This window comes from Littorina saxatilis, linkage group LG10 (genome assembly GCF_037325665.1).
Source record: "Littorina saxatilis isolate snail1 linkage group LG10, US_GU_Lsax_2.0, whole genome shotgun sequence".
Classification (NCBI taxonomy): domain Eukaryota; kingdom Metazoa; phylum Mollusca; class Gastropoda; order Littorinimorpha; family Littorinidae; genus Littorina; species Littorina saxatilis.
In genome coordinates this window covers 29,526,288-29,549,660 of record NC_090254.1, presented here as the reverse complement: position 1 = coordinate 29,549,660, position 23,373 = coordinate 29,526,288, and the positions used below count along the sequence as shown (strand labels likewise).

At 43.4% G+C, this 23,373-nt stretch overlaps 2 protein-coding genes across 4 annotated transcripts in view; one reads left to right on the top strand and one right to left on the bottom strand.

Annotated features, from left to right (window-relative positions):
- The window catches only part of LOC138979015 (pre-mRNA 3' end processing protein WDR33-like), a 137,723-nt gene extending 137,361 nt beyond the window's left edge, over window positions 1-362 (bottom strand). For all 3 annotated transcript variants that reach the window (XM_070351829.1, XM_070351830.1, XM_070351831.1), the window contains exon 1: window positions 185-362. The gene's annotated coding sequence lies outside the window, so the exon portion shown is untranslated. The remainder of the gene's footprint in view (window positions 1-184) is intronic.
- Window positions 363-575: 213 nt separating this feature from the next.
- The window catches only part of LOC138979026 (RNA polymerase II subunit A C-terminal domain phosphatase SSU72-like), a 31,219-nt gene continuing 8,421 nt past the window's right edge, over window positions 576-23,373 (top strand). Inside the window, exons 1-3 of the mRNA XM_070351842.1 lie at window positions 576-975; window positions 18,091-18,234; window positions 22,124-22,263. Of these exons, the coding sequence (XP_070207943.1) occupies window positions 899-975; window positions 18,091-18,234; window positions 22,124-22,263 (361 nt within the window). The 5' untranslated portion in view covers window positions 576-898. The remainder of the gene's footprint in view (window positions 976-18,090; window positions 18,235-22,123; window positions 22,264-23,373) is intronic.

The window sequence follows — 23,373 nt, the reverse complement described above, 5'->3', positions numbered from 1 at the left end:
GCAGTGTAGGTTTCAACATAATGAGCTGTGTCCGCGTATCAAAGTAGAGCGACTAGCAAGGAGGTAAAGCACGAGTAGAGGTTCACTAACGATCAAACATTCAATGTATGAGTACAAGTACTGATAGTCGTAGTTCCAGTGAAGTACACTCCAACTACACGAAACCGCCAAAATAGTCACTTACAAGGGAAAGGAGTGGTAAACGTGGACATCTGACAAACACATTCTCTGTCTGGAACTATACTATCTACCAAAACATTAGATCTTCGTTAAAGTGCTAACTTCGACAGACATCGCGTGCAATTTAATGTAAGTGTTCATCCACACATGGTCCGCAAGTCTGTTTCGGCAAATGGCGTCGATGTTTTAAACCACTATAATGTTCCTTCCGGAAGCGATACAAACAAAATTAGATAACCAAATCCTGCATGATATGACAATCAACAATATTTTTAATAACTTAATTGTGGAACAAAGTTTTCTATAATTTTTTTAAATGCAATTAGACTGCAAAAAGTGAAAAAATATTGACAGTTCGTTTTCTATCAATGATATATTTTACTGTAACCTGAAAATAAGATGCTTCTCATTGGCTTGTCTGAAGTGATTGGAAAGTGATTCGGTCGAGAAACAGAGATCGAAAGAAAAAGCCGGAGCCTTTCTTTAACATATTTGACTTCAATTTTGGGCTTTTTGTGAAGGTTGACAGTTATGGAATCATTACATGTTACCTATACACTGAATGGCCATGTAATTTCCTGACGCATACCGCAGAAATTGATCTTTGTTGTCGTCTTGTCAGTGCAGTCAACCTTGATTGTTGATTTGAGATTTTGACAGGCAAAGTGTATATCGGGCATTGAATTAGGCATTCGAAGATCTGAGCTATACCATCAAAATGCCGGACGAACTTAAAATCGCCATTGTGTGCTCGAGTAATCAGAATCGTAGTATGGAAGCTCATAGTTTTCTTGGGTAAGGCTCTCATTCACTTAATTCATGTACTGACCACATTGTTGCACCATTTCTTATTTTTTTCCGTTTACGTCAAACAAAACACCTTTGTAGGTTGCAACACTAAAAGGTGTGTACAAAAATTAAGGCCTTTGTTGATAGGTATTTTATCAGAAACACGTTTGTGCAGGTAACATCACAATTTTTCTCACAGTAACACAGTATAATTATGTACATCACCACATGTATGCTGACATTGTGTACACCAGTCTTGTTCACACAGCTGTGACGCCAGAAGACTTGCAAGTACAACTGGCAACTTCACTTAGTCACAGCATCATGTGTATGAATGAAACATTCTTCTTCTGCGTTCATGGGCTGAATCTCGATATATACTCTGTGGTTTGTGCACATTTTTTTGTTATGTGTTTGACCGTTTTTACACCCGCCATTTGGGTAGCCTGATTTCGGAGGTTGCATGCTTGGTATTTTCGTGTTTTTTTAACCCACCAAACTCTGACATGGATTAAAGGATCTTTTCTGTGAGTGCTTCAGGTCTTGTGCTTGCTTGTGCACGCCAAGTGGAAAAAGACACTAGCAGGTCTACACATAAGTTGACCTGGGTGATCGGGAAAATCTCCAAACTTAAAGTTACAGGCAGACTCAGCTTCCCGTAAACCATCACAGACACTGTCAGGCTTTTACACACAGTACAAACACCCTTTCGTTTAAACACTCACCGCTTGAGAACATCCTAGGTGCCCTCCGTAAAATTTAAATAATAAATTGACAGCTTGTTAGTGTTACACAAACATTCTTAAATCATAAAAGAATTCTTTTTTCATCAGGACGAGATCAGTACAACTCGAAGTTTTGAAAGTTTAAAAAAAGGTAGCCCGGAAGCGTGTCCCACTAAACGTTTTTCTCGTAGCAGACGAATGTTCTGCATGTCGCCAGTTTCTTTGAACGGTCAACCGCCACCGCTCAGTTCGTGTGACTCGCAGCCGTTGGATTCAGAGGTACACAATAACGTGCTATAGCAGATACAGCGAGTCGCATTGAAATCACAAACTGACTACTAAATTGTGAAAAAAAGTAAGTGGATCACACGGGTTCACGGTGGCTCAGGGGTTAGATAAACCACGAAAGCAGGTGTGTGGTTTACGCGAGCTAAATAGCTATTCAAACGAACTGTGTCATTTAATGCTATTAAATGCTATTGCAAGTGGGTTCGATAAGGTTAGAACTGCTTTTTTTATGAGAAGATTTAAATTCTGTAAACCATTTGAGACGGACTGGGGCTTTAATTCTCCTCGGATCCAAGGATTTTCGACAATAGCTACACATTTCCCAGAGAAAAAAATTAGTTTTGCCGAGAAAACAAAATCTACTACTGTACTAGGCAGAAAAAAGACAATCTACCTATGATCAATGTCCTCCAAAAAACCATCCCCTCTTTTAGTGAGATTCTGCCCGCGTGAGTCACTCATATGGCTCTATCTGACCAGGTACGGATATATCCGCTCAGACTGTTAGCTTCAGTCGCTTCCTGTAAGTCGATCTAACGCCTGCATTCCAGCGTTTTGATACACAGTTACTACAATTCTGAGGGACCTGCTGCAGCACAGCTGGTCTCGGCTAAAAAAAAAACTTGGTCAACATAGGTGGGGTAGAAAGTGTTAAAGGATTAAAATGATCGTTCGTTACTGGCAATACAAAACGTATTAGATTTGGTCAGGTATTTTGCTGTGTAAAGTTCATGAAACATACTCCCAGATTGCACAGATTTTAAACTAGTTTTCAGAAAAATTTCGGGGGACCCCCTAGTTTTCCAAGTTTTTTCTTTCAATCAATTCGCATACCGGGTTAACCCACAAGGCGCGGCCAGGATTAGAACCTTCAACCTTCCGCTTGGGAGGCTGGCGACTTATACACTAGGCCATTGCACCTGCTGAATGACATTCAATTTTTGCTTCATGTGCAGGCACAATTTTTGTCAGTCTGATCAAGTTCTCATGGGAAAGGGGTTCAAATCTTTTCTTTAGATGAAATTGATGATTTCACTGGGGCTGTGTTTAATGTTTTTTTCGTCATTGACTTGAACTTTTGCTTTTATTTCACAGGCATTTTTGAAATATCATTCTGCATGGTACTGTTGCCCATTTTTACATTTTGTCAAGTTTTGATTCAATCTTTTAACAGAGACTGCACTGGGGATCGAGATGAGGGTGGTGGTGTGTGTGTGTAGAGCGATTCCCAGAAAATTACTTGACAGATCGTCATGAAACTTGACATACAAAGTCTTCCAGATGATATTGCCAGACTGCCACGACCTCAAGCAAATTATTATTATTATTTGTCAAGCAAATCATTTGACTTAGTCTGGACTATGGGATTGCTTTTTATCTAGTAGTAGTAAGCTTAAAAATTAATGAATGAGTTTGGTCGTTAAAATTCTCAACAATCTAATTAAAATTGAAATCTGAAGAAAACATTCAAAAATGATTGCATTGTATTCTTTATTATTCGCTGAATCCAAAAATATATAGATGTCATGTTTGTTTTTAAAAAAAATAGTCTCAAAATTAAAGGTTTGCGGTGTGTGTTCAGAGCAATTCCATAAAAACAGCCATAGACATGTTTTTGAAATTTTACACGTGACCTCTGTCAGGTAATATCCCCATATGGGTGTTACTGGTCAAAGTGGCAAGACATTTCTCAAACTTTCCCTGTAAGTGAGTTTAACGACAGTAAAAATATGAATACTGTATATTTGCGGCCGGCAGATGTAGCTCTAGTTTCTTGTGCTTGCAACGCTAAATTTAGCTCTGTGGCCTTCCACAATAGCTAGGATTCCATTCTTACGGCTGCGGTGCGGCTCCGGCTCCGGCGACGGCAACGGCATCCGGCTCTGGCGAGAAAAACGCATCGTCGTGAACCGTATATAACGGCGACGTCGTCCGGATATGTTCTCTTCCCGCCAATGCCGCCATTACAGGGGCGGATCAGTTGCTTTGTAAGGGGGGGTGCACTTTGAATCGAAAGAGAATGTGATGGGCGCGAAGCGCCCGAATTTGCTAGGGGGGTCCGGGGGCATGCTCCCCCGGAAAAAAATGTGGCCCAAAGAAGCAAAATGGTGCCATCTGGTGCCATTTGAACTTAGAAATGGTCATAGAATCAGCTTTCCAAATTTAAAAAAAAAATTTTTTTGCTGGAGGGGGGGTGCACCTGCACCCTGTGCACACCCCCCTCGTCCGCCCCAGGCCAATGCCGCCATGGCTCCACATTGGTCTCGTCTCATACAAAATACCAGACGGCGTCCGGCGACGGCAGTCCAGAAAGCCACATGGAGCTTTCTTGAAAAAACGCACGCACGCCGGGCCGTCGCCGTCGCCGTCGCCGTACCGCACCCGTGTGAATGGGGTCATCCCTTCTTTCATCAATGTTTTTCAAATTGCCGTCGCCGCTGCCGTCGCCGGAGCCGCACCGCAGCCGTAAGAATGGAATCCTAGCTTTAGTCTGGTGACGGATGTTCGTCTTAACATGTTACATTTTGAATTGTGGTGCTTCTACTACCCTAACCATTCTAGTCTACGCCTTGGAAAATGTAATTGAAAGGAGCCTGATGTTTTTAATAGATAGTTTTTATGCGAATTTAAGGATTGCTCAGGAGAGAGAAACCCCCCGCGGGTTAGGGGGAGTCCCATATTGGTTGGGACGAGAAAGAATTTACCCGATGCTACCCAGCATGTCGTAAGAGGCGACTAACGGTTCTGTTTCTCCTTTTACCCTTGTTAAGTGTTTCTTGTGTAGAATATAGTCAATGTTTGTAAAGATTTTAGTCAAGCAGTATGTAAGAAATGTTAAGTCCTTTGTACTGGAAACTTGCATTCTCCCAGTAAGGTCATATATTGTACTACGTTGCAAGCCCCTGGAGCAATTTTTTTATTAGTGCTTTTGTGAACAAGAAACAATTAACAAGTGGCTCTATCCCATCTCCCCCCTTTCCCCTATCCCATCTCCCCCCCTTTCCCCGTCGCGATATAACCTTGAATGGTTGAAAACGACGTTAAACACCAAATAAAGAAAGAAAGACAGGAGAGAGAAACAAGTCGTGTGAGGCGAAATTACTACATTTAGTCAAGCTGTCGAACTCACAGAATGAAACCGAACGCACTGGCATTTTTTCACCAAGACCGTAGAGCATCGTCAGTTCCCCGCTCGTGGAAAGGGCAGTGAAATTGACGAGCCAGTATGGCGTGGTGGTGGTTACGTTGAGCAGGATAGCACGCTTTTCTGTATCTCTATTCTTTTTAACTTTCTGAGCTTATATCTATATGTTTTTGGAATCGGGAACCAAAAAGAAATAAGATTAGATGGAATTGTTTCTAAATCGATTTCGGAAATTCAATTTTAATCATAATTTTCATATTTTTAATTTTCAGAGCTTGCTTTTAATCCGAATATAACATATTTATATATGTTTTTAGAATCAGAAAATGATGAAAAATAAGATGCAAGTATGTTTGGAACGTTTTAAGAAAAAATGATTTTAATTACAATTTTTCAGATTTTGAATGACTAAACTCATTAACCCTTTCGCTGCCAATCAAAACTTGCGTATGTGCATTCCTGACTGCCAGGGAATATTGGAGTTCGGGGTGTAATAATTCACAAAAAATTCTAGCTCCAAACTGGCAGTAGGTAGGTAAGTAAAACCTATGTTATTTTTAAGGGAAATTGAACCAAGAATCTGTTTTTAGTGTCTAATCATGGAAATAATAATTAGTTTGGCTTATAATGATGTTTAGATATGAACTTTTGAAAAATCAGTCCGGCGCATCTTCCGGTGCCTGTGGATCAAACACGGGTGGCTGTTTTGCTTGCTCCAAGAAAGGATTATAATCACTATCATCTACCTGTTTCCAACGAATCGTCCGAAAGAAGATCTCCCCCTTCCCCTGTCAGTATCCATAATCATTTGCACCGCCTGTTGCGTCAGTCCGGCTTTGTTTTTCCCTACTAGGGCCCGGTCCCGCAGTGGGGCACTGCGGTTATGAAATTAAAGGCCCCTCCTGTTTTTGGAACCGCAGGAGCTTTCTAATTTGCTGTTAGGTAGATTTTTGGTTCCTCTTTCCTGTCATGCTCTCTTTTTCTTCATGAATTCTTTTCTTTTTTCTGCCTTCTTGCTCATTCACCTGTATTTTTTCCAAAAATCTCTTCTCTTGCCGCTTGTCTCGCGATTCATGTATAGTTTAATCTGTTAGTGTTCTGATGTAAGTCCAGCAGTAGATAGGTTAAGCCTATTTTAACATACTGGAAACTGGTAATCTTCCAGTAGGTATTAATTTAGTTTTACTAAAGCCTGCTGGGACACAAGTAATGGGTTAGTGCATTTGTAAACAGGAATCGCTTGACAAGTGGCCCCCTTCATCCCCTCCTTCCTCGTCCTGATATGGCTCTGCGTAGTCGGCTGGACGTTAAGCAACAAATAAACAAACAAACTAGGGTCCGGTCGACTGTCACCGTCAGCCATTTTGACGAGTCGAGATTTCTCTCGCCTACCCTGTCGCCAAGACCGAAAATAGCCTTCAGACGCAACACCGCGTCACCATTTATGTTTATTCATGAGAATGAGGTATCCTACCAAGCCATTGGCTGCTATTTGTGTGTCAGCAGTGACGTAGCATTTCTGCAAAAATCCCGGAATGGAGAAGACGGGTTAACCCGTCCTAAGGCGCTGCGGCTGCACAAGCGCATGACGGGTATACCCGTCCTAAGGCAGTCAAGGGGTTAAACTAATTTTTAAGCCTCAAACCTGAAATGTAATACCAAAGTCTGGCCTTCGTCGAAGTTTGCTTGGCCAAAATTTCAATCAATTTCATTGAAAAATGAGGGTGTGACAGTGCCGCCTCAATTTTCAGAAAAAGTCGGATATGACGTCATCAAAGACATTTATTAAATAAATGAAAAAATCCTGGGGATATCATTCTCGAATCCCCCTCTATGTTAAAACATTAAAGTCAAAACCTGACTAAATTTAAAAAGAAAAGGAGGTGTTACGCCCTTATTTATAAGATGATATATATGAAACTTGAGTGTGGGGTGTCAAACTTTTGCACTAAATAAATTAGTGAAATTGAGAAGAAAGAAATATTTGATTTTCCAGCTTATAAAGGCCCAGTCTGCCTCAAATGGTTTATAGAACGATTTAAATCTCCTCACGAAAAAAACAGTTCTAACATTATGGAACACACTTGCAATAGCATTTAACAGCATTAAATGACACAGTTCGTTTTGATGGCTATTTAACTTGCGTAAACCACACACCAGTTTTCGTGGTTTATTTTACCCCTGAGCCATCATGCACCCGTGTCACACACTTTCCTTTTTTTCACAATTTTGTCGTCAGTTTGTGATTTCAATGCGACTCGCTGTATCTGCAATAGCACGTAACTGTGTACCTCTGAATCTAAAATGTAACAAACGACTGCAAGTCACACGAACTGATCGGCGGCGGTTGGCTTCAAAGAAGCAAGCAGGGCTAACACCTTTCCGGTTCTCGCAGGAAATACGTTTTTTGAAAATCCGGTTTCTTAAATTAAAACGTTTTTTTTACTTTAGATGGTTGATGGAGGCAAAATGTGTATCATTTTATAATTTATCAACATACATTTTGGTACCAGGAGAGGCTGTTCTTTGCCCCTGCCGCCGTTGACCCAAGCCTTTCAGTTTTTAACTTTTTGGGGGTTTTAGCCCTGAGCAAGCGCTATGCAGAAAATGTGTCTGCTTGGGGAAACACGACTCTAATGTGACATAACTTCTTACATGTAGTTTGGGTTATTCTCCAGAGTTGTCAGTACCATTTTGTGCCATGCATTTTCAGTCCTTTAAATGATTATAACATATAAAATGGCAACTAAAATGTATTCTCTTTACTTTTTTCAGTAAATGAGCCTGTGCCAAAAGGTGATCCTTGAAATGGGACATTCACATGCAAAATGCAAAATGTTTTAGGATTCTGTTTTTGACAGTTAAAAGATAACTGGTAGCATACCTTTTTGATAATGCCAGGACAAAGCTTGATATTTATGTGTGTCAACTGTAACGCAGGACACAGTACTATGCTTAATATTTTGTTCATAAAAAGTGTTAAATGGCTCAAAATCACATTTTTATACATACATGCATTGTAAGCTAAGCATATATTGCTATTGCTCACATAGCTGAGACTGCTGGACTAAAAAAATGACGTAACCACTGTGTCATAACAAGTCAAAATTTTCTCCTCACAAACGCAAAAATAGTTTCAGAGCAAAAGTTTAAGAAGCTATGTTGTATTTATGGCATTGTAAATGTTTTGGTATCCAAACTTAGTTGGATTTCTATTCTGATTACTAAGATACTCATATTTGTGTGTCACTCGTAACGAGACATGAAATTTTGATTCAATGCATATTGTTCACTTATTTTTTTAAAAAGATGTATTAAATTACATATTCTTACTCCGAGTCACATATTAGCATTGACGCAGTCGAGATGCTAGGTTGACTGAAAAACGCTATCCCGTCTATAGTATAAGGGAAGCAACCCAAGCAAAAAAGTAGCAAGCTTGCTACCCTGGGTTGCCTCCCGTAGCGTGCATCACGCCACAGATCTCGTACCCGATACGAGACACCCTCATTCGACATCTTTCAGCCAGAGAGACAGGTCGTGCTTGATTTCGCTCCTAGGCCAGTTTTGCTGTCTGCTTGACACCTACCGGCCTCGGCTCCCCGTCTGCTCATAGCTGTTTCTAGCGGTGAGATTGTTCCTTTTTGTTGTTGTTTGCATTGTCATTCTGCTGAGAATTTTTCCGTCCGCGGACTTACGAATTTTGCTCAGTAGTTTGTTGCTGTGGCCGCCATTTTGGTCGCCATTTTTCGCTTACACGTGGTGTTTTTTGCTGGTTAGTTTGGGTCCGTGCTACGGACTTTGAGCGTTTACCAGTAGCATTGGTAGCTGCTTGTAGCTGGTACGTTAGTGCTAGTTATTCTGCTGAAGTTTTACGTCCTAGAGACTTGTGTATTTTCAGTAGTTTGTTTTTCTCGTGTGACAGCATGTCTGATAGTGAGAAAAGCGAGCGGCTAAGGCCGAGGTTAGGGGCAAAGGCCCTGTTAAACCTAAGTCCTCGGCTTCCACCTCTTCTGCTGGAACCCCACGGTTCACGTTTCTGACCCGAAGACTAACTTCGTTTTTCCTGTGCCTATTTAGGCTCCGGAGGAAACTTCGTCTGGCTCGCGGGCGGCGGGTGTGGCCGCTACCACGGCCGTTTCTACCCTTGTACCTGCGCCGGAGGCTGGCGCTCTTGTTGCTAGCCTTTTGTCTTCTTTGATTCCAGATATTCGGACGCTCGTTCGTACAGAAATGTCGCGGACGAACCCTGTTTCCAGCTCTGCCTCCCTCCCGGGGGTGTGCGACCCTCGGCCGTTGGCTTCCTTTGTTCCTGATCACCTGTCCAGCCTGCTGGCTTCTGTGATGGTTCTGGAGTCCGTGCACAGGGAGGCGTTTCTCTTCTCGGCCGGCGCTCGGTGGCTTCCGCTTGCGGGAGTGCACCTGAGCAGGTCCCTTTGGGGATACGGTCGACACAAGGTATGTGCTCGCAGCAGCCGTCCGCGGCAGCTGCACTTCCGGTTCCCGGAAGTAGTGGTTCACTGGTTGCGGACAGACCATGGTCCCCTCCGGTTCGAGCTGCGCTTTACGTAAGCAGTCGTTCGCGGCAGCTTCCTTCCGGCTCCGGCCGGAAGTGGTGGTTCACTGGTTGCGGACAGACCATGGTCCCCTCCGGTTCGAGCTGCTCTTTACGTAAGCAGTCGTTCGCGGCAGCTTCTCTTCCGGCTCCGGCCGGAAGTGGTGGTTCACTGGTTGCGGACAGACCATGGTCCCATCCGGTTCGAGCTGCGCATTACGTAAGCAGCCGTTCGCGGCAGCTTCGCTTCCGGCTCCGGCCGGAAGTGTTGGTTCACTGGTTTGCGGACAGCCCATGGTCCCTTCCGGTTCGAGCCTTGCCCTGCTACAGCAGCCGTTTCCGGCAGCTGCTCTTCCTGCCTGGGCAGGAAATGTAGGTCAAACGGGTCGTGCACAGTCATCTGTCACTTCCGGTTCCGGCCTAGGGCTCCCGGGTTGTGGCTTGCAGACTCCTCAGCACCAGCTATGGCATAGTTCTGCTGTTGCGTCTGCACTCCCTGCTCCTCCCGGCTTTTCCGGTTCGGTTCCCGCTGCTTCCGTTGTGTCGCCGGTGAATTTCGAATACGGTGGTTCTCCTGGGCATACAGGCTTTTTGCCTCTGTTGGGACAGCAGCAGCCACCCACTTCGGTGGTGGCCGCTAGCTCCTCTCTTCAGCTGCCTTCGGTTGTTGGTGACTCTCATCTTCCTCTTAGTCAGGGGTGCGAGTTTCACCGATGGCCAACAGGATGGGCGTTCGGCTTACGGCCTTCCCTCGCAGCGTCATTTGTCGGGTTCTTTTGGCTATGAGCCGTCCCCTTCCGGTGGCGTTTCGGACTTCGGGTCCGTGTGCGAGGAGCAGCTGCCTTCGGCGGCTCTGGCCAGCTTCCGAATTTACGTCAGCAGTCGTTCGCGGCAGCCGCTTCCAGCTCCGGCCGGAAGTAGAGGTTCACTTGCTAGTGCACAGACTACTGTCACGTCTGGTTCGAGCCTTGTCCTATGACAGCGGTCGCCCGCGACAGCTGTTCTTCCGGTTCCGACCGGAAGTGTAGGTTCACTGGTTAGTGCACAGGCTACTGTCACGTCCGGTTCGAGCCTTGCCTTACGTCGGCAGTCGTACGCGACAGCGGCACTTCCGGTTCACGGAAGTAGTGCCTCGTTGGAAGGTGGACAAATAATGATCCCATCCTGCTTGAGCTGCGCTATACGTAAGCAGTCGTTCGCGACAGCTTCTCTTCCGGCTCCGGCTGGAAATGTTAGTTCATCGGTGTGTGGGCAGCCCATGGCCCTTTCCGGTTTGAGCTTTGCCCTTTGCACGGCAGCCATTTCCGGCAGCTTCGCTTCCGGCCTTGGCAGGAGGGTAGGTCAAGCGGGTAGTGCACAGGTTACTGTCACTTCCGGTTCTGGCCTACGGCCTACCTTTGGGTTCCGAGCTTCAGCTCGTAGGTGGCTCAGCACCAGCTTTGGCATAGCGCTGCTGTTGCTGCCGCACTTCCGGCTCCTCCCGGATTTTCCGGTTCAGTTCCCGCTGCTTCCGTTTGGTCGCCGGTGAATTTCGAACAAGACTTGCCCTATGGGCATACAGGCTTCTTGCCTCTGTTGGGACAGCAGCATCCACACACTCCGGTGGTGTCCGCTAGCTCCTCTCTCCCACTTTCCTTGGTTTTTGATTCCTCTCATCCTCCCCTCAGTTAGGGAATGAGCACAATCGATTGCCAACAGGAGGGACTTCGGTTGGCAAAGAGGAAGCAGCTACTTCTGGTTTGAAGAATCGCCCTTTGTAGCTTTTCGCCTTTTTGCCTTTTCGCCGAGCCCCCCTCTTCGACAGGGGGTGGCCTCCGGCGTCGGTTTCGTTGCTGGTTCCTCAGGGTTCAGCTTCGGAGCCGGCATCGGAATGCCTTGCCGCTCCTGCGCAGGCTTCCTCCTTCGTGCCCTTAGCGGACCAGAGGAAGTTGCCTTGGCCAGGGTCGTCTCGTAGCCGCCTGTTGGCCTTTCCCCGTCCGCGTGCACCGTTTCCGGTCACGCCGGATCTTCTTTCGCTTCTTACGAAGCCGTTGAGGAAGGATTCGGTTCTGCCGCTCTATGGGCAGAATCTCCTATTCTCTGAGGAAGGGGGCTGACAACTTTTGGAACTCAGTTCCATTTCCGAGACTCTCCTGCGGGCGCTTTCTCGCGCTCTGGCAGATTCCTTGGCGCTCTTTCCCCTTAGTAAAGGGCAGGACGCGGAGGAAGTGTCTCACTCCTCTCCACACTTACAAGGGTGAACGAGGCACAGATGAGGCTGTCCTCTCTGCACTATTTCCATGCGGTCTCGTGCGGAAGGGACTTGTTTCTTGCCCACTCCCGGTTTTCTGAGGAGTCGACAAGGAACATTCTCAGTTCGTCATCCTTGGTGGACGGTCTCTCTCCGGCAGCCTGGCCTCTCATGCCAGAAGCAGGGGATTGAGACCAACAGAGAACAGCGGTTCCCTTCTTTTGAGCTTCAATTTGAAAGCAGCAAAAGCAGGCCGCTCCTAAGCAGGCTATACCTAAGCGGACTCAGCCTAAGCGGCCTACGTCCTCAGCTCAGGTGAGATTGTTTCTTTCACAGCCGTCATAGGTACGCTGGGTTTTTGAAACAACAGCCGGCCTTAGGGCTTCGGGGTTTTAGCCTCGGCGGGAGCAACAGCCATTTCATCCGTTGGAGGTGGTGGTTGTTGCTTTCCTTGTGCTTGTGGCTTCGGGCTTCGACATTCTTTCTCTTTCCCAGCGTATGGGTGCTGAGAGGTCGATTTCCGTTTAAAAGGGGGTTTCTGCCTTTGGGCTTCCCCGTTTTCTCTTGCCACGAGCTTCTGGACTCGGTCCAGGTTTGTCTTTCGCCGAGTCTGACTTTGTCTTTCTCTAGCGATCAGACGCGTTCTGGTGTTTCGTCCAAACTTAAGGTTCACTTGAGTTGGCCTCGGAAGTAACATTCAGATTTTCCTGAGGGTGCATTGTCTGGGCATTGCATGTTTGAGAAGTCATTCTTGGCTTGTCACTTTTTCTCAGGTTTTTTGGCTACTCCTCCCCTTTTTGGGCAGAGGTCTAGCTAATGTTCCAGTTTTCTCGGTGCTGGCCTCTAGGCCAGCATCTTTTTCGGCGGCCGAAACTTTTGGTTTCTTACTGTGCCTGTGTACTTTGAGTACTTTGGTGCAATGGCCGGCCTACGGGCAGCAAGGCTCTCGGCCTTAGCCTGTGTTATAGTCTCCTGCCTGTCGTGTTGCGACTTTGGCAATTGGTTCTTGTGACTGCGGATTTCGTCTCTTCCTCTTCTCCATCATGCTTGCATGATGTGAGTTGGGACGATTTCTGCTGGGTTGGGCTTCCGGCCTGGTCACCCCTTTTTCACTTGCAACTATGACTATTACTGAGAACTCTGGTCTCGGGAGGCTGACGGCTGGTTCGCTTCACGGTTTTCCGTCTTTCTTACCAGCTTCGTCCTTTCTGTTTCGGGTTTTTTGATTCATTTTCAATTACCTACAAGCAGTCTGCTCTGCGATCACGCTGGCTTTTGTCATTTTGTTTCCGGTCTCCGGTCACATTAGGATTTGGCCACTGCGGGTCCGCATTTGCGGTGCTTATGCACTACCTTAGGTCGCTTCGTCCCCTTTTTTACCCCTCTCTCTGCTTTCGCAGGGATGGGCAGGGGACGACCGGTGACCGTCTCCCTTGAGTTTTGCTCATTGAGTTGGACCCTGGTACTTGATACTCAGGCGTCTCTCTCTTTCCGGTTTGGAGTTTGGTCACTCTTCCGGAGCTGACTGTTCTCTCAACGGCCTTTTGGGCCTCACTCCATCCCAAAGTTTTCTTACTTTGGCATGGTTGCCTTATGGTCTCCGTGAGGGTCGGTCCTTTTCAGGGCTTAGCCGGCAACCTTACGCACGGATCTTTTCCAGGCCATTAGCATTTCCTTCCATTTAAGGGGGGGGGGGGGCAGCTTGTCCTTCCCTCTACTTGGTCGGGTTTATCCAAGACTGGGGTCCTTTTCCGGACTGTTTTACGGTTCAGAAGATTGGAAGAAGTGCTGGGCACAGCTTACTGGCTCTCTGAGGTCGTCTTTCGCATTTCTTGCCTGAGAGACATCTCGGCTGTCAATCAGGGTGGTTCTCGGTCCGTTTCTGTCCCTTGGCAGTGGGCCAGTTCCTGGCAAGGGTTTAGAGTGAGTCAGTGGTTGCTTTCTCACGGGATCCTTTCCTGACTTTTGGCAGTGGGCCAGTTTCTTGGCAAGGGATTTTCTTGCCCTCCGCCTTGTCATAGCTTATGCTATCTTTCCCTCGGCTCGGCCCGAGCCCATTTCCAGGGCCTGGGCCTCCTCCTTGGCCTTTTTGGCCTATGGGGTTTGGATGATGTCCTGCGCACAGCTTCTGGCGCTAGGATTTTGTCTTATCAGGTTCTGCAGACATTGCTGCCCTCTGTCAGGATGGGTCTCGGCCTATTCCTTCCTTGGCGGCAGCTGGCTTTTGTCTCTCCAGAACTTTAGAGTGAGTTTGAACTTTTTGATCTTACCCACCACCTTGTTGGAGTTATCTGCTAATATGTGACTCGGAGTAAGAATATGTAATTTAATCGAAAATTTTTAATTAAATTTTCATTTGATTAATATACTTACCCGAGTCACATAGGTAATTCCCTCCCACCTTCCCCGCTTTTAGTTTCTTTGTATTCTAGAAGTCGAATGAGGGTGTCTCGTATCGGGTACGAGATCTGTGGCGTGATGCACGCTACGGGAGGCAACCCAGGGTAGCAAGCTTGCTACTTTTTTGCTTGGGTTGCTTCCCTTATACTATAGACAGGATAGCGTTTTTCAGTCTACCTAGCATCTCGACTGCGTCAATGCTAATATGTGACTCGGGTAAGTATATTAATCAAATGAAAATTTAATTAAAAATTTTCGAATTTTAGACAAAATTAGTAATAAGTGACTCATACTTATTGTTTGAATACAAAATGAGCCAGGAGAAACATACACAGAATGAGTTTTCAAATTTTGTGTGTCAACTGTAACATGTCCCGGAAGACATTAAAAATGTCCCGAACAATGAATAACTGCTGTGACAAGACATCGGACACCACATTGAAATCTTTCTCAATTATCATTAAGAATACCAACCACAGGAACTGTGCAAAAGGGGAAGCAAGACACATGCTGCTTTGGGTGATTTATAGACTTTTGTGTGTCAATCGTAACGGCCTGCTGAAGACACAGTAATTGTCAATCGTAACGGTTCTGTAAAGAGGACACAGTACAAATATTTTATTTTGTAGCCTAAAATAACTACATATGCCCTTCAACTAAGTTTTGTTCAGGCAGGTGTGAATAAAAGCTATCATTTTAAACTGTAATTCAAAAGAGAGGAAACAAATTGTGAATTTTATAAGGAAATGGTCAATCGTAACGAAAAGACACGGTAATTATAAAATATTTGAAATTTCAAAAATAAGAGTGTAGAAATGACATCTGAGTTTTTCTTTTGTCATGAGGCTTCAATGTAAAGGCTCTTTTCTTGATGTTAATGTACTGAAAGCTATCAAATATATAATTAAATAAGAAAATTGCAGTCTTAAATTTGAGAAATTTAGGACATGAATCGTTATAGTTGACACACCACTTTTAAAACTCAAATTTTTCATAAATATTCAAAAAATGTTGGGTGTAAACTCATTTGAGCAAATCCTCATGATACACTCATAGAAATACAATCAAGAAATTTAATTTCCAGTGAGCATACATGCTCTTACAAAAGAATGAAGTAGCTATGTGTCAAATGTCCCACTTTGAAAGTGTCGGATTTTGTCATTTTGGGGCATTCTAATAACCTTTTCAAGACCTTCCAATTGATAAAAACTGATGAAATTATCTGTACTATCTCTCTGAAGGGTTTACTTTAAGAAGGAGTGGTGCTATTAGTAACTTGGTGCTTTCATAAAGAGATATTATTCTTGAAAGGTAGGTATCTTCTTGCTGACCACGTTTTGGCACAGGCTCAATACTACATTTAGATAAAGATACAGACATGCAACAAAAAACATAGTATATATTGTCCTCTTCTTTTTACATTTAGTCAAGTTTTGAAAGAAACAAAAAGCTAAATTTAAAAATGACAAAACTCGGTTTTGCAGACTTTGACTTTTACAGCGAATTTCCTACCCTTCTCTGACATCTAGGGGAAACAGCTTGCATTAGTTCGGGGCAAGTAAAGTCGAACCCGCTGATAAGAAACTTGGATATAAGAAAAGGAAAGCACAACATTTTTTCCTGCAAAAGATGTCCTTTTTTCCAATAAACAAATCTGCAGATAAAAAAAAAAACACCAAAACATTGGTTGTAAGAAAGCCTGTTATAGGAAAGGAGTTTTTCCTTTTCCCGACACACCAGGTCACGGATATAGGAAATGACCAGTATGAACTGAGCCAAGCTAATTGTACATTTAGTTTGGGACCGGATGTTATTTAGAGGACTAGATGTTAAAGGACTGGGTGGCCGAGTGGTAACGCACTTGCGAGAGGTTGCGAGTTCGACCCTGGGTCAGGGCGTTAGCAATTTTCTCCCCCCCTTTCCTAACCTTGGTGGTGGGTTCAAGTGCTAGTCTTTCGGATGAGACGAAAAATCGAGGTCCCTTCGTGTACACTACATTGGGGTGTGCACGTTAAAGATCCCACGATTGACAAAAGGGTCTTTCCTGGCAAAATTGTATAGGCATAGATAAAAATGTCCACCAAAATACCCGTGCGACTTGGAATAATAGGCCGTGAAAAGTAGGATATGCGCCGAAATGGCTGCGATCTGCTGGCCGATGTGAATGCGTGATGTATTGTGTAAAAAATATTCCATCTCACACGGCATAAATAAATCCCTGCGCCTTGAATATGTGCGCGATATAAATTGCATAAAAAAAGAAAATAAAAAAAAGATCCCTGCGTTTAGAACTGTACCCACGGAATACGCGCGATATAAGCCTCATATTGATTGATTGATTGATAGACAGATAGAAAGCTAGACAGGCACCTAAATTAAAATTTTCAGGTTTCAATGACTTCTCAGTATTAAATGCGTGTATATTTGAATACTCAAACTTAACAATATGTAAGCTTCCAGCACCTGCCATTTTCATGGAGTAGGAACCCAAACATACTTCATTACCATTCTTTTTTCACGCCCATCCTCCCCTTCTATGTAAATAAGGGTGTGTAGTGGTTTCATTTTGTTTTGTGTTTGTCGATCTGTCCTGAGTCTGTACCTGGGGCCAGTTTCATAGGATCGCAGTGAACAGACTGACAGTCGGCCGACTGCTTTGTCAACCGACCGTGTTTGCTCGACGGGCCACCGAAAAGCGCGTTTCATGAGCGAATCGCCGTCACCCGCAGACAACCGCAGTCAACTCACTGTACAGTAATCCAGATGGCCAAGTCGAGGGTTAAATTTAGCAACATTACCACTTCCGTTTGCTCATTCGCACGTGAAAATGGTCGCTTTCAAAAAAGAAACTAGTCGGCCCGCTCAAAATAACAATGACCGAGACTTCTAATAATTCCTTCGCGTGAAGTCGAACCCTCTTACACCATAATGTGACGTCTTCAAGACATAACCCTGACTTACTGCGTCATGATAGATAAATTTCGAAGAATAATCACCAGGTATGGCTCACAATCAAAAAATGTGTGAGCGTTCTGTCATTGACTGTGCGGATAATTCCAATTTGTTTCTGATAACAGCGTTAATCCGAACACAGTTGCAGCTGGTCGACTGTTTTTAGCTTGTGAAACTGGACCCAGATCCTTGGTGTTTATCAGTCGATTGAACAGAAATTAGTTGTGAGCTTCGAAGTAGGGAATGCATGGTCGGAGCAAAACATTTGGCTTTCATGGATGAGAGGAAACACAGAGGTCACATTCTGGCATGTACTGTAAACGCTACACATGAATTATTGCGGAGCCAAACTATAAACGATAGCCCCATTATTTTTATGTGAGTTGTGTCCCATGAAAACTCTAGTTGATTCTCATGAAAACACTGAGAGCAACAACATGCACTTATATATAATAAACATTCATAATTATAAATATATTCCAGCCAGTGTCTGCACACAAATGCAAACACAGCGCTGCATGCAACACCTACTGTTTAAATCTGATGCCAACAATATGATCCTCGGATAAGAAATATAAACTACCAAATATTTTTCTTATCGAAGGTCTCCGGATAAGACAAACTTTGGACATAAGAAAGATGAAACAAATTCTGCTTGACTTTCTTAACTAGCATAACATGATTTGCGAGAAAATATTGATATTCACACACTCTCCTTAAGTCAAGTTCAGAGCACACAGTAACTGATCATAAGAAAATAAGTTGAAGGCCAGCTTATTGTTGAAATTACCAAAGTCAGTGTTCTAACAACTTCATTATTTTTCAGGAAAAAAGGGTTCCGTGTCCAGTCATTTGGGACAGGAAATCAAGTGAAACTCCCTGGACCTTCTCCTGACAAACCAAATGTCTATGACTTCAGTGTGACATATGATGAAATGTACAAAGATCTGTGGAGGAAGGATCCTGATCTGTATCCTTGGTTTTCTGTAAATAGTCTTGCAAGTGTGTAAACATAATCATATATGTGGCGTGTATGGATTTTAAATGCAAATGAGGTTAAGTCTTATAGCCCTGTCTCGAAACGCGATAGTCGGACAGAGTTGCGCCCCTGGAACGGCAGATAGTTCCGGTTTGTGTTTGCAAAATGGAACCGCATGACAATCCACCCTTCAACTTCTTTACCCACGTAGTTTGAACAGCAGACACAGTAACGTTTCCCTCCACAAATAATCTTCTTGTCTCGTTCAGCCATTTTGGACGTAAACAAAACAACCGGAACTACCCGCCGACAGAGGACAACTCATCACTTTCGTTTTGAGACAATGCTATAGGAATCCTATATGAAACCTATAACCTGAACTCCATTGGTCTCCTATATGAATCCTACAGGGCTCTTATATGAAACCTATTGGTCTCTTATATCAAAGTCTCCAATATGAAATTCTTCTATATGAAACCTATAGGTCTCTTTAATGAAATGTTCTTATAGGAATCCTGTATGAAACCTACGGATTGTTGCTGTAATTCACAAGCCTCGTATCTCAATTTTTGCTGTTTTAAGAAAAAAAAAAAAAAACTGTTTTGAAAAACCTTCACTTCAATTACTTCAATTCATGCGTTGATATTTTCTTTAAAACAGTGCAATACCATTCTTAATGGTTGTTTATGTTAGATAGGATCTTTTTATCCGAAAGGAGTCTTCCTAAGTTCCAGAAGTGGTATATAAGAGGTTTTTTTATGCAAGCTAAAATACAACAGCAGGAACCCCGTATCTTTCATATTATGACATAAATTTCGTCAAAGTGTGGCATGAAAACCTTGTTAGTTGAACTTGAGCGGGGTTTTTTGCCGCTCACTTCAAAGAAATGAAGATACGAGTTTTCTTCTCAAGAATTTTTCTCCACTTTAGAAAGCAGTTGGAGCTATGAGCTATATCACCACATGGGCAACATAATAAGGGAGCTTACTATTGTTTTAGTTCCAAAACCTCAAAACTTTGAGATACAAGGTTTGTGAATTACAGCAAAAGATGTCATATATGACACATAGGTTTCTTACACACAACCTTGACCTAGTGCTACATTTGTGTTTACAAGGGATTTTTATGTAATTTGCTTCTTACTGGTGAAACCTTACTGGATTTTGAATTTGGTTACAAATACAAACTGACAGGTCCAGCAGTATATTTGGTGGTAATGCTCACAACATTACGGAAAACCCATCGGAAACTTTGTTTTCAAACCATTTTTGACTCATATGCGAAGCAAAAGTGAGTCTATGTACTCACCCGAGTCGTCCGTCCGTCCGTCCCCCCCGTCCGTCCGGCCGGCCGTCCGTCCGTTCGGAAAACTTTAACGTTGGATATTTCTTGGACACTATTCAGTCTATCAGTACCAAATTTGGCAAGATGGTGTATGATGACAAGGCCCCAGAAAACATACATAGCATCTTGACCTTGCTTCAAGGTCAAGGTCGCAGGGGCCATAAATGTTCTCGAAAAAACAGCTATTTTTCACATTTTTCCCATTTTCTCTGAAGTTTTTGAGATTTAATACCTCACCTATATATGATATATAGGGCAAAGTAAGCCCCATCTTTTGATACCAGTTTGGTTGACCTTGCTTCAAGGTCAAGGTCACAGGAGCTCTTCAAAGTTGGATTGTATACATATTTTGAAGTGACCTTGACCCTGAACTATGGAAGATAACTGTTTCAAACTTAAAAATTATGTGGGGCACATGTTATGCTTTCATCATGAGACACATTTGGTCACATATGGTCAAGGTCACTTTGACCCTTATGAAATGTGACCAAAATAAGGTAGTGAACCACTAAAAGTGACCATATCTCATGGTAGAAAGAGCCAATAAGCACCATTGTACTTCCTATGTCTTGAATTAACAGCTTTGTGTTGCATGACCTTGTTTGACCTTGGGTCAAGGTCACATGTATTTTGGTAGGAAAAATGTGTAAAGCAGTTCTTAGTGTATGATGTCATTGCTAGGTTTAGCTGAAGGTCAAGGTCATGTAAAGGTCAAGGTCAAGCATGTGAGTCGTATGGGCTTTGCCCTTCTTGTTTTCCACAAATACTGATTCTAAAGATTACAGTAGATGAACAAAAAGGCATTCTGTATGTAATCGCACTCAGGGAATTTGACAAAATAGTTAAATTTTCTTTGGCTTTGACCGTTGTTATTATCTTGCATTCTGCTACCCTTGCTGAACATACTCTATCCACTGCCAGTCGACTCAATCTCCTGGTTATGTCAGGGCGCAACACACATTACGGTCACCCGTTGTTATTTTTTAACAAAAATCTGGAACACCAGGCTCTTTGCGCGCATGTTTTCACAAAATCTGCGCAAAAAGTATGCTTCCCTACCGAAAAGGATGTTTTAGGTTGTAATTGCAACTTTTTATTTTATAATTGCTCCTGTTGAAGTTGTCAAAAATCACAAATTGTGCCTTATTTTGCAACCAAGGGCAATAACTGTCATCTAGTGAAACCAAAGGGATATAATTCACAAATCAAATGTGGTTTTCTGATAGAGCACTTAATAACCTTACAGTGATATGTAATACATGTATGCTGTGACTTTCAATTATTTATACATAAACTATATCTTTATTGAACAAATTTTGAGTTTGAGGACAAAAGCAAACAGAATTCTAGATCACTGGAGAAGACACACGCACAATAGTCGAAAGGGAGCCAGAATTTTTAGAATGCAGTTCATGTCCTCAAAATGTGTCAAGTTCAATCGATCACGTCATGATTGAAAATGTGACATCGCTTTTCTTCGAGTCTAAAAACTGCACAGAGGTGCCATCGTATCTGCGAGGTCAGTCACTTTTTAGCATGTACCCTTTCTTTTAAGTGAGTCAAGCCTTTCGTTGCGCAATGTGTGATTGCACAGCTTATTTGCAAAATGACCATGAGTCGTCTGGGTAATTTCCAACACTGATTGGGTCTTTGAGAGTGAACGTTTACAGTCGTTGTCCTTGGAAACACGAATCCAAAGTCGCGATGGTTCCACAAGTCAAACAAACAGCCTGATTGGTTTTTACTTTGAGGCCCCCCGCGGGTTAGGGGGAAGAATTTACCCGATGCTCCCCAGCATGTCGTAAGAGGCGACTAACGGATTCTGTTTCTCTTTTTACCCTTGTATAGAATATAGTCAATTTTTGTAAAAGATTTTAGTCAAGCAGTATGTAAGAAATGTTAAGTCCTTTGTACTGGAAACTTGCATTCTCCCAGTAAGGTAATACATTGTACTACGTTGCAAGCCCCTGGAGCAAATTTTTGATTAGTGCTTTTGTGAACAAGAAACAATTAACAAGTGGCTCTATCCCATCTCCCCCCTTTCCCCGTCGCGATATAACCTTCGTGGTTATAACCCATATTATGTGCATCACAATGAGTCTTCAGCCGCCGACTTGTTACCTTGGCCTTGGTTAGTGTTTGGTATAATTATCCTAGGGCACTTTATGCAAGATCTTTACGATTTGCTAAAATGCGCTGATCACCATCTATGTATAATGATTTGAATTCCTTGTGTTTGGACTTAAAGATTTGATGTAGAAAAGACAAATAGGACTGAAAGTTTTATTTTGGGACGAAGAATGTCTGTAAAAGAAAACCTGAAGAGATGACATGAAATAGGTTTCATGAGAGCAATCATTTGTGTCCGCTCAAATTTTCCACTAACATGTTTTGAATTGCACAGTAAAAGAAAATTGTCTTCAATTCAGAATAATAATATGTTGTGTACCTAATGTTAAGAAGGTTAATTTAAAGAACAAAAGATACTGGAAAAAGGAACACAGTTGTCAATGTTTTCTTCCTTATCTAGACTCAGCTACACACAAAATGGCATCCTGCATATGCTGGACAGGAATCGGCGAATTAAACCCAAACCAGAGAGGTTCCAGGCAAGCAAAGAAAAGTTTGACATTGTGATCACTTGTGAAGAGCGGGTCTACGATCAGGTGATTGAAGGTATGATCTGTGAATTAAAAAAAAGAAGAGTAGGTTATTGGACTGGGTGGCCGAGTGGTAACGCACTTGCGAGAGGTTGCGAGTTCGACCTTGGGTCAGGGCGTTAGCAATTTTCTCCCCCCTTTCCAAACCTAGGTGTGGGTTCAAGTGCTAGTCTTTCGGATGAGACGAAAAACCGAGGTCCCTTCGTGTACACTACATTGGAGTGTGCACGTTAAAGATCCCACGATTGACAAAAGGGTCTTTCCTGGCAAAATTGTACAGGCATAGATAAAAAAAATGTCCACCAAAATACCCGTGTGACTTGGAATAATAGGCCGTGAAAAGTAGAATATGCGCCGAAATGGCTGCGATCTGCTGGTCGATGTGAATGCGTGATGCATTGTGTAAAAAATTCCATCTCACACGGCATAAATAGATCCCTGCGCCTTGAGTCCGAGTCTGGAGATACGCGCGCGATATAAGACTTCATATATATAAACGTTTGATTATTGATTGATAGGGGTGGTGGTAAGACGTCAGCCTCCTAATCGGGAGGTCGGGAGTTCGAATCCCGGTCACTGCCGCCTGGTGGGTTAAGAGTGGAGATTTTTCCGATCTCCCAGGTCAACTTATGTGCAGACCTGTTAGTGACTTAACCCCCTTCGTGTGTACACGCAAGCACCAGACCGATTGCGCACGGAAAAGATCCTGTAATCCATGTCAGAGTTCGGTGGGTTATGGAAACACAAAAATACCCAGCATGCCTACTCAACGAAAGCGGAGTGAAGCTGACTATGCTCTCAGAGTATAGTTTAGGGAACCCAAATGGGCAAACCAGCTCACACGTAACCAGAAAATTCTGGAACGCTGAAGAAGAAGATTATTGACCCAAAAAACTGTTACATTTACAGTACGTTGACCCAGTGAGTGATCAATTAAGTAGACAGACAGAGACTGACAAACATTTATGCTACAAATAATGAACTTATCTCAAAATCGTCGATGAATCTTGCATGCAAGATGCCGGCGAGGTAATGATGAGGTATGGTCTTTGTTTTTTGTTTTGTTTTTAAGACTTTAATGTAGGAGACTTAACTGTTCTATTCAGACATGCAGTTGAATCCGTGT